Below are 13,268 nucleotides of genomic sequence, written 5' to 3'. Positions count from 1 at the left end.
TGCAAACCCTCACCACACTCCGGTGGGAATGTCGCTGCAGTGGAGGGAGGGGCCCAGCTCCCCAGGGCTCTGTCCAGCGAAGGCGGATGTTCATGCAGTTGGGGGGAGGGTTCTTTCCTTTCGCCAGGAGCCAGATTGCTGCTGCTCATGCTACTAGCTGGACTCCTCCAGAGGGACCCGCGCTGTGGCCGGGTCTCTTAGGGTCTGGCGCTGTCCCCATCACATCACCATTGTACTTGAGCTATTGCGCCTCCCATGCTAACGAGAAAATCCCGAGTCGATGCTGTGGAACACCCACCTCATCTGCAAAGGTCTTAAATACGGGTTGACCTTGATACTTCCCCTGGCCTCCCTGCCCAGTCTGTTTACCCACTTTGCTCCGCATTTGGTTTCTGCAACGAGCCCAGGCTGACATGAGAGCGAGTGTCTCTGCAGGGCTGAAAGCAGCCGCTCGCTTGCCTCTGCTCTTGGACAAAGGTGTCAGCCAGACTGCATGTTCCTTCCGCCTGGGGCTGTCTCTCATGCTAACATGCCTTGAACTGCGGGTGGCTCCTACGTGGCCCTGCTCTGGTTCTCCAGGACATGCCAGCCAGCCTTGCCTTCCATGGATCCTGTCTCTACAGCCCTTGGGGAACCGCAGTCAAGAAGCAGCTTAGCAAAGACTGAGCTCTGGGATGGCTTGTGGCTTCGGCTTGCCTCTGGGGAGGTTTTACATCACAAAGCCTTCTTCCCGCTGTAGGGCTACCATGGCTGCCTGGAAGGACGGAGGCCTGTCTGGGTGTGTCAGTAATGAGTGCACACCTAGTGTGGCTGCTTGGGCCCTAGCACAGCAGGGTGTGCGTGGGTACAGACAGACCGTGCTGCACAAGTGCACCTTGGCCTCCCGCTGTCGTACCAAGCCTCACTGATGTACTCGCTGAGCGGTGCCCCCTGGTGTGAGCAAGGATGGCATGACCCATCCCTTCGCTGGCACCTGAGCCAGAGCAGGTGGGAGCCTCTCCACTCATTGCTGGGGGTGGCCCCTCTGGGCCTAGGTGTGGGGGAGCCGGGCTGTCGAGTCAGACCCCGACCCCAGCACTCTCTGATGAACACCCTAAGTGGGTGGATGTGCTGGCGTACCAGCTTGCAGCTGCTGTCTGGGCAATGCTGCGTAGAATGCAAGATGTGTTTCTGCAAGTGCAAAACCCTGAACTCCTGCCTATAGGCCCAAGGGAAACTGGGGGTTAACAGGTGGTTTATGGGTTAGACGCTGGGCTGTCTGCTTTTTCTGTAGCCGTTGAGATAAAGTCGCAGGCGCTGTTGGATGCCCTTCTCTACTAGCTGGTCACGCGTAATGACTCCTGCTTGTTTAGCTTTATCAACACCAGGAGCTGCTGCCTGGAACCAGCCTAACCTGCACCAGGGCTGCTAGCCTGCACCAAGCCTTGATGATTGCCTTTCCCATAATGCACTTTGCCGGCTGGGAGGGATGAGGGGTTTTTCCTCTACCTGTCCCAGAGGCCCAAATCCTGCCCTGTGCAGCCCAGCTGGCCATCCTGTGTTTCCCCATCCCGTTTTCTGAGTCACCCTGAGCCGCTGGGTCCAACCCAAGGGCGGTTAGAACGGCTGCCTCAGGCCCCTCTCGCAGCCTCGGCCCCGTCACAGCACACGGCAGGGGATGGTCACAGCACACCGCACTCCAGCACTTGGAGGGCCCCCCTCCCTCTTACCTTGCGCTTTTGCTCCTCCTCTTCCTGGATCTTCATCTGCAGCTTCCGCACCATCACCTGCCTCTTCCACTCGGGGATGGGCCGCCCCTGCTCGTCCTGGGTGGGGATCAGGGACTCGATGTCCAGCTGGCTGGGCTGCCCCGAGGCCATGAGCGGCGAGTTGCCGTTGATGGCCGGCTCAGGGGAGCTGGTGGCCCAGGGGACGGAGGCGGTGTCGGGCGTGGTCGGTGGGGTGAGTGTCCTTGTGGGGGACAGGGAGGAAGCTGCAGTCTCTAGCTGGATGGCAGAAAGAGGAGAGGGCTTTAGTTCAGGGAATGGTGTGACACAAGGGAGATGCTACGTGAGAAGGCGCTTGCTCCGAGAAAAGCTACCCCCCTCCCCGCGGGAGGGAGCCCAAGATCCTGGTCATCCATGGACTCCCTCTGCCCCGTACTGGCAGTGCTTAATTTGTGCTAGGGCTTGCTGGGGCTGAGCCCCGGCACCTCTGGGCCCGGCACTTCAGAGTCCCAGCACCTCTAGATTTGCTGCGTCAGTTATGAAAGTTAAACAATTGCTTGAGTCCTGTCCCCTCTGTCATTACAAAGTAAGTCCGGTGTGTGGGACTGTGACGAAGCGGGACTGTTCTTAACGTTTCCTCTGAATAGTGTGGGGGTCCCTCAGTTTCCCCTAGGCAGTTCTTAAGTATCTAGGTGGTGGGGTACGGGTGTATGATCATTGCAGAGCCCTAGAGGACAGGTGTGTGCAGGGGTCTGGACACAGACAATGGCCGACACCCTGTTTCCTGGCAACTGATGGCCTGGGCCCTTCCCCCTGCAAGGTGAGAGCTAAAGGGTTGGAGAACAAAGGAATCAGGTGACTTCCTGGCCCGGGAAAGGGACAAAGCCCAGAGGAGGAGGGGCTGGAGAGAGTTTCAGTTTGGGCTGGCTGGAGATATGGAGTGAAGGGCAGACGTGGTTGTCTGGCTCACTGCCCCCCAAAATGGACCCAGCTGAGGGGTCCTGTTCTCTGCACCTACAAGCTCCGTGTTAGACCATGTTCCTGTCGTCTAATAAACCTTCTGTTTTACTGGCTGGCTGAGAGTCCCGTCTGACTGCGGAGTGGGGGTGCAGGACCCTCTGGCTTCCTCAGGACCCCGCCTGGGCAGACTCGCTGGGGGAAGCTCACAGAGGGGCAGAGGATGCTGAATGCTCCGAGGTCAGACCCAGGAAGGGGGAAGTTGTGTGAGCTGTGTGTCCTGAAGACAGGTTGCTCCCAGAGAGGAGACTTAGAATCATAGAATATCAGGGTTGGAAGGGACCCCTGAAGGTCATCTAGTCCAACCCCCTGCTCGAAGCAGGACCAATTCCCAGTTAAATCATCCCAGCCAGGGCTTTGTCAAGCCTGACCTTAAAAACTTCCAAGGTAGGAGATTCCACCACCTCCCTAGGCAACGCATTCCAGTGTTTCACCACCCTCTTAGTGAAAAAGTTTTTCCTAATATCCAACCTAAACCTCCCACACTGCAACTTGAGGCCATTACTCCTCGTTCTGTCATCTGCTACCGTTGAGAACAGTCTAGAGCCATCCTCTTTGGAACCCCCTTTCAGGTAGTTGAAAGCAGCTATCAAATCCCCCCTCATTCTTCTCTTCTGCAGGCTAAACAATCCCAGTTCCCTCAGCCTCTCCTCAGAAGTCATGTGTTCTAGACCCCTAATCATTTTTGTTGCCCTTCGCTGGACTCTCTCCAATTTATCCACATCCTTCTTGTAGTGTGGGGCCCAAAACTGGACACAGTACTCCAGATGAGGCCTCACCAATGTCGAATAGAGGGGGACGATCACGTCCCCAGAGTCCTGCCTGGCTTCATAGGGAGCAGTTCCCAAGCATCGCCCGGGGACTCCGTGACAGGGACATTCTGTGCTGGGGAGCCGTGGGGACCAAGCCCCTTCCTCCAGGTGTCTGAGCTATTCCGGAGAGGGGCTGAGCTTTGCCATTCTCCTCCCCTCGCCCAGCATCTGTTGTATGGGGCAGCGCCTGCCTCTCGCTCGGTGCTTGTACAGCGCCTGGCACAGCAGATCCTGGGGCCTTGGGGTGCAGCGTGAGACCCAGAACTGAATTCTACAGGAGGGCTCAAACAGCCCAGGGACAGGAGCCTCTTTCCTGTCAGACCTGTTGAACCCGTCCATGCGGAAGCCTCACAGCGGCCCCCGGCCCCAGGCAGCGCTGCGTCAGGAGGCCAAGCCAGCTCCAGGGGTGCTCTGGGGATTCCCCACCCCAGCACTCCCTAGGAGGGCTGGTGTCCCTGTTTGAACAGCTGCTCTTGGCTGGGGTAAGCCCGCCTTTTTTGCTGGGTGCTCGGCTCCCAGGGGAAGGTTACATTGACTCCTGGCCAGGGTGCTCTGTGGGGAGGGGGCTCAGGGGCTGCGGGGCGGGAGGCCTGCCATTGCCTGGGTTTTAGCGCGGGAGTACCCAGCCCATTCAGGGCAGATCTCTGCTCATGACTCCCCAGGGCTGGGAGCAGCGGCTGTCTCCTGTGGAAAGGGCCCTCCCTCCTGGGCCCCCAGCCCCCCCTCCCCAGCGGCTCCCTGCTTACAGCACAAAGTGGATCATGCTAAATTTTGCTGAGGATTCCAGCTGGTTGTGACAACTGCAGCCAATCAAATTTGCCGCCCTTAATTAAAAAGTTAATCCAGTTCCTAACCCAGCTCCCCGCCCCGTGGAGCTGAGCGGGGCCCGAGTGGAGTGGGGCCAGCCAGTCACCTACATTGGCCCCTGCCTGGCCGCTGCCTGAGAAGACAGTGGTGAGGCCTTTGCTCTGCGGAGTCGGCTTGAGGCTCTTCCCAGCCTTGATCTCTGCCAGCAGCTCGGAGTTGTCACCGGTTGGGGACATCATATTGAACGACTTGGAACCTGGCAGGAGGAAGAGGGGATGTGGTGAGGAGACTCACAGCAAACTCACCCCAGGGCTTTGCTAGGCCTGGCCCCCCAGAGCCCCGAGCCAGCGGATGTGGCCCCAAACTGCACCTTGGAGCTCAGCAGCTTTGGGCCACTTTGAACAGGGGGAGAGTAATCGCAGAGTCAGGGGCCCTGTGGGCAGCTTCGCTCCAGGCCTGCTGCTGCGGCTGAGCTCCCCTGCAGCGGGACGGGGAAGAGGCATTGCCCACGCAGGCAGCTCCCAAGCACCTGGGGCATTAGAGGTCAAAACCAACCCTGAAAGTGCGAGGCAGCTGGCACAGGTCCCAGAGCTGCTGCATTCTGCCTGCTGATGGACGGCAGGGCCCAGCCTTGCAACAGCTGAGTCTGGGTACAGCCCCCGGCCACAATCAGATGGGAGGGAAGACACCCTCTGAGCCATCTGAAATCACCTGGGGAACCTGCCCACCCTGAACTCTGAACCTGGAGATGAATCACCGTCTAATCTCAGCCATCTCCTGCAGCTGCTTCCCCTACACCTGCCTCTGGCTAAGCCTAGCGCCTCGGGTGCTTTGGGCCAGCTCACCCTCAGCTCAAGTGGGCTGTGCGGGGCAGAGGGCTCAGGAATCGCACCCCTGCTGGGTCCTCAGGAAGGGGTTTTACTTGCATGGGGTGTGGGCATGGTGAAGCCAGGCAGTGCCCTGCTGCCCCAGCATCATCCTGCTCTGGGGCCTAGGGCTCTTCTGGCCAAATGGGGGGATGGTTCCCCCAACTGCCTCCTCACAATGTTACTGCCCCACAACGGAGATGGCTCCCTGTTGCTCTGAAACGACCCCGAGCCCCAGCGGGGCCAGCGCCCAGGCATGACCTCCAAACACCTCCCTTTGGGGTGTCCTCCCCTCTCCCCAGGCTGGAACGGGGGCTCTCTCATGAATTCCTTTCCTTGGCTGCCCCTATTGCCAACGCGCTGCCCCTCGGAAATGCAACTGATTCTACACCAAGTGCTACAACCTAATTACTCAGCAGACAAGGAAAATGAAGTTTAAAAAGATGCTCACATGTAGTTAAAGCGCAGCACAGTGGGGTCCGGGTTCATGACTGGGCCCCCAAACACCACAACAAGACAAATCATGCAGCTCTCGGGGCTCCCGGAGCATTCCCCCATCCCGCAGAGGAATATCCACAGGGGAGAAATCTCCTCTTGCCCTAGCGAAATCCTGGCTTCCTAGATCCAGAACAAGTGTGGCCCCAGACAATTACTGGGAGGGAAGGGCCCTCACTGCTCGGGGTTGTTCTGGAGCCACAGGGAGCCGTCTCTGCTGTGGGGCAGTACTTGGACTCAGCTCTGGGAAGTCTGCAAGCCTTTCAGATACCAGAAAACACAAAGCAGGAAACCAGACGGCACCACCTCCTCCAGAGTGCAAACTCCACTGAGTCGCCAATGGGCTGAGTGGAGAACGAGGCAATCAAAGGAAGGAGCTGGCTGTGTGCTGCCCTTAGGACCCAGAGCTCTTTCTGTGCCTCACGAGCTGATCCTACAGAGCCTGCGGAAACACCAGCATCTCCACCAGCATCTCCACCGTGCAGCCCCCTCCCTCCAGCCCGCGAAGCAGGGCTCCGCCAGAGAGCTGCACACCCTGGAAATCGTTCGACAGCCCTGTTGCCTTTGCGGCAGCAGGATTTCCCTGTCTTGACTGGTCACTTCTGAAATGAAGCCTCAGCAGTAACTCTGCAGCCAAAGTTAAAGACGTACTGGCTAAGAATAAAACCGAGCACACTCACACGGGAAGTCAGGAAATGGACCCAGCCTGGCAGCCAGGGGCAGCCTGGTTCCTAATGGCCCCATGAGCGCTGAGCTCTGCTGGCAGGCTGACTCAGCAACCGGCTTCTCTTTTGCCAGCAGCACTGCCGTGCCACTAAGCCCGTGCCCCGCGCCCAATCCCTCGCTACCAACCCCATACTTGCCTTCCATGTGTGAAGCAACAGTCAGGTAAGGTTAAGAAGGGATAAAGCCGGCAGCTGCGGGGTCAGAACAAGGTCAGCCAGGTAAGCCCAACTTTCTACTGCTCTTGAGCTTCACTGAACAGTGAAATCCAGTCTGAGCGCAGCCCTGCCAGGGCCAGGCTAGCCCAGAGGAGAGCAGGGCCACCTGGTGCCTGAAGATGCCTGTCCGGTTGGTTGCTGGCGGTATCTACAGAACTATTCTCCCCTTGCTGGGTGCCTTCAGCCCCCGCAAAGCAAACCTTCAGCATACACGGGAGATGAGTTTGCCCTGCAGCCAAGTAGCCCTGTTTCTATAGGACGTTCTGATCATCTAACCTATCAGCAGTACCTGGTCCCACTGCTCTTGCAGGCAAACCATTAGCTACAGCTTAATTAGCTAACAGCTCTACAGCAGTTGGAAACACTAAAATTCTGTGCGAGCTAAGAATTCTTGCTGCTCTTTGCAAAGACTTGCCCTGTTTTGCTTTGTCTACGGCTGTGCGTATTATGCAGCCCCAATGCTCCGGTCGACAAAACTCGCCAGCCCTTTTACCCACCATAGGTCCTGTGCCACGTGAGTGGAGTCTCCTAATGAGCCGGTATGTGGCAAGGAGGCAGAGTGCTTTCCCAGCTGTCCTCCTGCCGGAGCGAATGAATGGGCTGAAGCGCGTTTCCTTCTTGGCTGAGGCTGCACAAGTGGACAAAAGGCTGTTTGGCTTTAATGGCCCACTTGGGAAAATGAAACGTCGTTAAGCGTCTGCTGCGCCCCCCAAATCCTCCTGGATTCAGTGGTAATAAGACCAAGCACTGAACGGCTGCCAAACTGTAAACAGTAATAAGCTGTTGATGGCAAAAGACATGTTGGTATTCACGTGTCCAGCTAATGCTGGCCGTATGAACACGCACAAAGGCCCCACTGTGCAGTCTGCAGGGGATTCATCTTAGAGCTTTTAGGGGTTTCCTAAGGAGCCAGGGCTCAAACCAGCCCAGTTGCTGCTGCTCTTCCCAATGCAGCTCAGCGTGTGGGCCATGAGAGCTGCACCAGGCACCCCAGTCCCATTCATGTACCGACAGCACTGGCAACTCTCAGCGCCCAGCCCTGGGGCCAGCCGTTACTTTGCAATTTCAGTAAAAGGGACGGTCACGCTGATTTCCTCACCCGCCAGTCTGACCCTGCTGCCGTCAAAGGCCCTGGCACAGCGCCTGGACTGCAACGCGACCTGGATCGTGGCCCCATGCTGCTACCAGCATCCAAATTACTTAGGCTGATGGCGCACTCAGGGAGGGGTTTTCCCTGGCCGCCAATGGCAGTTTTACCACTGATTTCAAGGGGAGCAGAGTTGGGCTAAAGCTGAGTACTTTGGAAAACCCGACCTACTTGTGTGTGTTGCCGTCCTGCTCTCTCTCAGCCCGGGCAGTGGAAGTGGGACCTTTGATGTGTTTCAATGTTGCAAATACTTGTGTTTGTTTAAAACAAACTATGTCCCCTGCCATTTACGCCCCTCCCACTTCTGGGCCTGGCTAGCTCAGGGGAAGGAGACTCGTACAAACTCTCAGTGAGGGGCCGAGGTGCCTGCCTGGCCCATTCAGGCTGGACATGGGACAGCGAGTGCCCAGGTCAGAGCTCGGCTTTGTTTCCCCAGAGCTGGGATGTGCAGACAGATTGCAAAGGGGTCCTGCTGGCCCATTGCAAACACCCCTGGCAGGTCTGCTCTGCCCTGGGGCGCCCCCAAGCTGTGTGGCCCTGGAGGAGTGTTAAAGTGTGGGGTGTGGTGGGGAGACCCTCACAACCAGGCCGAGTCAATTAGCACAACTGGGGCCCCTGTTGGGGTGCACACAGAATGGGCCCTGCGGCCTCCTCCTTGCCACTTGCTGGGGTGGGTGCTGGGTCGGGGGGGCCAGGTCCTGCTGCCCCAGCCAGTGCTGCCAACCGCCGAGTTTCCAGCACTGCTGACTGTCCCTTTGGAAAGGGAGCATGGCAGTACAGCCCCGGGTAAAGGTGGCGGAGAATGGAGTTTAGGTCAGCCGACCCCACCACACCCCTGCGTCACCTGGGGAGGGACCAGCTCCCGCCAGCGTCCGTACCCCAGATCCCGCACAGGCGGCAATGAGCCGGTCTCTGCGCAGCACACACAGAGCTTGTTAGCCAGTCAAAGGGAGTTTAATAAACCAGGCTCTTGCTGACCCCACAGCCCCCAGGCATCGGAGAGCCCAGAAACCCTCCTGCCCCAGAGCACAGCTGCACCAGCCGGCTCCTGCTTGACGAATGTCCAGCTGCTTTCAACATGTTGTTTGCGTTCCCTGGATGTGTCAGCACCCTAACCTTGCTCAGCCTGGCAGCACATCACTTCAGTCAGCACAGAGTTAGAGCCAGCAGGGCCCACCTCGGCCAGCTAGGGCCTACACCGTCCCGAAGGGATCAGACGGCAGCTCCTGGGACGCAGCTATCAGCCCCCACCCACCGCAAAGCAGGACAGATTAACCAGCCAGCGCCCGGTCACCCTCTGCCAATAAACATGCACACGAGCTCTCCTAGCAGCTGTAGGCCTGCCCCTGGGAGCTGCTTTGGGTTTGTAGGAGCCAAGCGAGGGCTCTTCCCTCCAGGCCAGCCGCTTCCTCGCCCGGAGGACAGCGAGGACTGCCCCTCTCCATGTGGTGCCCTGGAGCTCCAGGCTGCTGTCACAACAGAGCAGCCTCTGGCATTAGGCAGATATTTCCTGCTTGCTGCTGCTCCAGCTTTTTGGGGTCCCTGCCTTTCCTGGGCCAACTAAACTCCCAGAGCCAAGCTGCTCTGTGTGTGTGTGAGCCCACTCCCAGTGATGTGAACGGGGCAAGGCTCCTAACACACGCCTTGCACCGCCGAGCCCAGGGTGAAGGTGTGGGCTAGGAAATAAACAGCTCCAATACGGAAGAGGGAGACCAGCCCCCGGCTGGTGATTAAACGCAATTATTTTCATCTGGACTCCTGTGCCCCGCCTGCTAAAGCTCCTTGAGGGAAACTGCCACGCCAGGGGAGCTGGAGGGGGGCTGTGGTGGGAGTGGAAAGGCCGGTGCCAGGCACAGGGCCTTCTCTCACGCACTGCACAGCTGCTCATAGTAGCAAGGCTGGCCACTTTAACGCCAGCTCCCAGTGCCAATCAAGCCTAACATGGCACGAGCATGGGTCTCTGTAGTACGGTGCTAGGGCCCCTGACTCTGCCTGTCTCCTGCTGCATGGCAGGGGGTTAGTCACCTGGTCCCCCCGAACACAGACCATGGTGGTACCAGGGGCCTTGTGGGACTAACAGCCTCAGTAGGTGCAGTCCGTTTCCCCAGGCGCGGCAGCCAGCTCCTCGTGCCAGCATGGGTTTGTGGTGCAGTGCCAGTTACCCTGGCAGAGGAGCTGCCCCCGGGCCCTTTCTCTGGCAGCAGGTACCTGGCATGCTCACAGTAAAATGGACACTGTCCTCAACGGCCCATGACGTGTAGCGCACAGCCAGGGCCATGGCCCACCCTGGTTCCTGGAGTGGGGCTGTATCCAAAGGGGCTGGGGAAGACATTCACGGCCAGAATGAGAAACACTCTGTCCTTTGGCCTCTGAGGTGAATCCCCCCCGATTTAGCTGTGGCTCCTGTCAGCAGCTCTGGAAGGGCCAGTTTCACAGCAGAGGGGATGCTACTCATCGTTCTGTACCCACTTCGCTGGCTCTTTGGGCACAAACCAAGGCCCCTGCAGCAACGTGGGAGAAGCAGGCACGTGGACAACTACCCGACAGGTCAGTAAGCAGGTCCTCAGTTGGACCCAGCTTGTAGTTGTTGTGATGAGGCGGGACTGTCCTTAATGTTTCCTCTGAATATTGTGGGGATGCCTCAGTTTCCCCTAGGCAGTTCTTAAGTATCTAGGTGGTGGGATAAGGGTGCGTGATCCTTGCAGAGCCCTAGAGGGCAGGTGTGTGCAGCGGTCTGGACACAGACAATGGCCGACACCCTGTTTCCTGGCAACCGATGGCCTGGCCCCTCCCCCCTGCAAGGTGAGAGCTAAAGGGTTGGAGAACAAAGGAATCAGGTGCCTTCCTGGCCTGGGAAAGGGACAAAGCCCAGAGGAGGAGGGGCTGGAGGGAGTTTCAGTTTGGGGCTGGCTGGGGACATGGAGTGAAGGGCAGACATGGTTGTCTGGCTCACTGCCCCCCAAAATGGACCCAGCTGAGGGGTCCTGTTCTCTGCACCTACAAGCTCTGTTTTAGACCATGTTCCTGTCATCTAATAAACCTTCTGTTTTACTGGCTGGCTGAGAGTCACGTCTGACTGCGGAGTTTGGGGGCAGGACCCTCTGGCTTCCCCAGGACCCCACCTGGGCGGACTGGCTGTGGGAAGCGCACGGAGGGGCAGAGGATGCTGAATGCTCCGAGGTCAGACCCAGGAAGGTGGAAGCTGTGTGAGCTGTGTGTCCTGCAGACAGGCTGCTCACAGAGAGGAGACTTCCCCAGAATCCTGATTGGCTTCATAGGGAGCAGTTCCAGAGCATCGCCCGGGGACTCCGTGACAGTTGTTCATGAGACAGAGCCTGGAAAATTGGCTCCAGCATTTTCCTTTTAAAGAGCAGATTAATCTGGAGGTATCAGCTCAGTGCATCTCATCAGAGCTCCCCTCCATCCAGCCTGTAAGCTCCTCGGCACTGGGACCGGATCTGCTAACATGCACAGTGCACATGGGGCTGGGTATGTGTCCAATCCTGCCCCACTGAAGCCACTGGGAGCTTTCACGGTACTGGGAGGAGGATCAAGTCCCACATAATGGTCCTTCTCAAACCAATGCGTCATTGGTGGCCAAACTTGATGCCTCCCTCTGAATGTGGGAGCCTCGCTTTACACACAGGGGCTTGAAGCGTGGCTGATATTTGTCGGGCAGTAGAGTTGGGAGAGAATTGCACATGCAGGGTTAGAGGGAAGGGCTGGGTCACCAGCTAGGTACAACTACCCGTCTGTTACAGGAAAAGCCTCTAGAATGGCACCAAAAGTGGTCACTGTTCCATAGGGTTTCTAATCCCCCATTAGTATTATATAGACTCTGCTATGGAATTCTATAGGGTGGCTAAAAACAAGCCTGGAGAAATGATCTCATTCCTTATTAAATGCTACGGGGTTTCAGAGCAATTTCAAGAGAAACCTAGTCACTTTCTCTAGAATCCGACTGCCAGCAGACCTATTAAACCCTATGGCCTTTCTCTTGACGGGGTCTGTCTGCAAGTACTAGCATGGACCTGTACAGGCACGATACCCCCTGTAGCCACAGCCCATGCTCCCCCGTGGAGTCTCACCACTCCATGGAACAGGAAGCAAAAGAGCCCCTTGGAGTCCTAAAGCTTGTGCAGAGGCAGCTGGACCAGGTGGGCAGAAAGTCCCTGTTCTAGGGAGCCCAGGGCAACAGAGCACTAAGGCAGCGTAGCTCAGTGTTCTAGCAGGGAGCACTAGGCCAAGCGAGACGCAGAGGCAAAGGGGTTTACTACCCTCTAAGTGCAGTGAGCGGGCCGTGGAAATGACAGCGGGCTGATGCTGACTATCTAGTTTGCGCCAGAAAATGAAGCACTTATACCGGCGATTGCTACGTCACTGCCATTTGTCGAGACAAGGTTATTTGTTAATAGTTAAACACAAGGACTCCAAAGGCTCAGAGACTGAGCCCAGTGACATGGGGCAAAGCTCAGAGGCGTGAGCTGCTGACAAACAGCTGTTCTAACCCAACAGGAGGGGGGCAGTTTCTCATGGTAGCAACAGTGAGTAACTGCCACGAGCTTCGTTCCAGCTCCTGTGCCCTCCACCTGGAAAGTAGTGTTGGAAAGTAAAAACTGCACCCAAGTCCCCGAGCAGCAGCTGCCGAGAGCAAACGGCTGCATCACTGGTCTGGCTAATCCACATCCAGAAAGGGAAAATTACCCCCCCAGCAACAATAACCACCAGCTAGCCATCCAGACAGGGCGACGTGGCAGCAAGCAGCAGCTTTCCCACATGAACAAGCCCTCCGCCTGCACTAACGATGCATGGACGGAAACGACTCCCGACAGGGCAGCTTGAAGAGGTAACTAGCAGAGGGATGGTGTGTTACTTTGCTATCAGTATTTAAGTGGCTAAAACACAGTAACAAATTTACTAAAACAACTATTCCCCTGACAGCCACATGTAGTTTGCAGGGGTGCCCCACACATTCTCTGAGACCTGTCTTCAGGGTCAGCCCACCCTGGGGGTGTTGATGCACTGAATTGTACTGGAAACCTTGGGGCTACAGTAAAGTGGCTGCTTAAAGGGGGGTGGGGATTGTAGTTTGGATCTTCTGTGCATGTTCCCCTCTCCTGTATGCTGGTACAGTAACCCAGGAAAGTGGGGAGAAGAGATATTCCCTGCTGGGTCCTGGCTGGGCAGCTTGAGAGGGAAGCTGGAATGTGTCCTTGGCCTTACAGAAGTAATGGGAGGCATTCAGAGTTTGAGTGCCTAAATCCCGGTCCTTTCTGGCAGCCTGAGGGTCTCGGAGGAGCAGCTGTTTGTTGCCAAGAGCAGATCAAGCGGACAGGTGCCCTGGGCCATGCTGACACAGCAGCTCCTTGCCCCGAGGATACCAGCAGGGCTCTGCAGCGCCATTCGTGCCCCACCCAGCTGATCAGATTTGTGTGTGCCCCAGCAATCACCAGCGGGTCTCAAGTCATTAAATAGCC

General features: G+C 57.4%; 1 protein-coding gene across 1 annotated transcript in view; it reads right to left on the bottom strand.

Moving 5' to 3' along the window:
* Nucleotides 1-13,268, bottom strand: part of ESPN (espin) — a 79,966-nt gene that overhangs the window by 8,260 nt on the left and 58,438 nt on the right. The window contains exons 10-12 of the mRNA XM_077837355.1: nucleotides 4,453-4,598; nucleotides 4,079-4,109; nucleotides 1,710-1,972 (exon numbers count right to left, since the gene is read on the bottom strand). Coding sequence (XP_077693481.1) covers nucleotides 1,710-1,972; nucleotides 4,079-4,109; nucleotides 4,453-4,598 — 440 coding nt within the window. The remainder of the gene's footprint in view (nucleotides 1-1,709; nucleotides 1,973-4,078; nucleotides 4,110-4,452; nucleotides 4,599-13,268) is intronic.

The sequence above is a fragment of the Eretmochelys imbricata genome, chromosome 18 (genome assembly GCF_965152235.1).
Source record: "Eretmochelys imbricata isolate rEreImb1 chromosome 18, rEreImb1.hap1, whole genome shotgun sequence".
In the NCBI taxonomy this organism is placed as follows: domain Eukaryota; kingdom Metazoa; phylum Chordata; order Testudines; family Cheloniidae; genus Eretmochelys; species Eretmochelys imbricata.
This window is presented reverse-complemented; position numbering and strand designations above follow the sequence as displayed.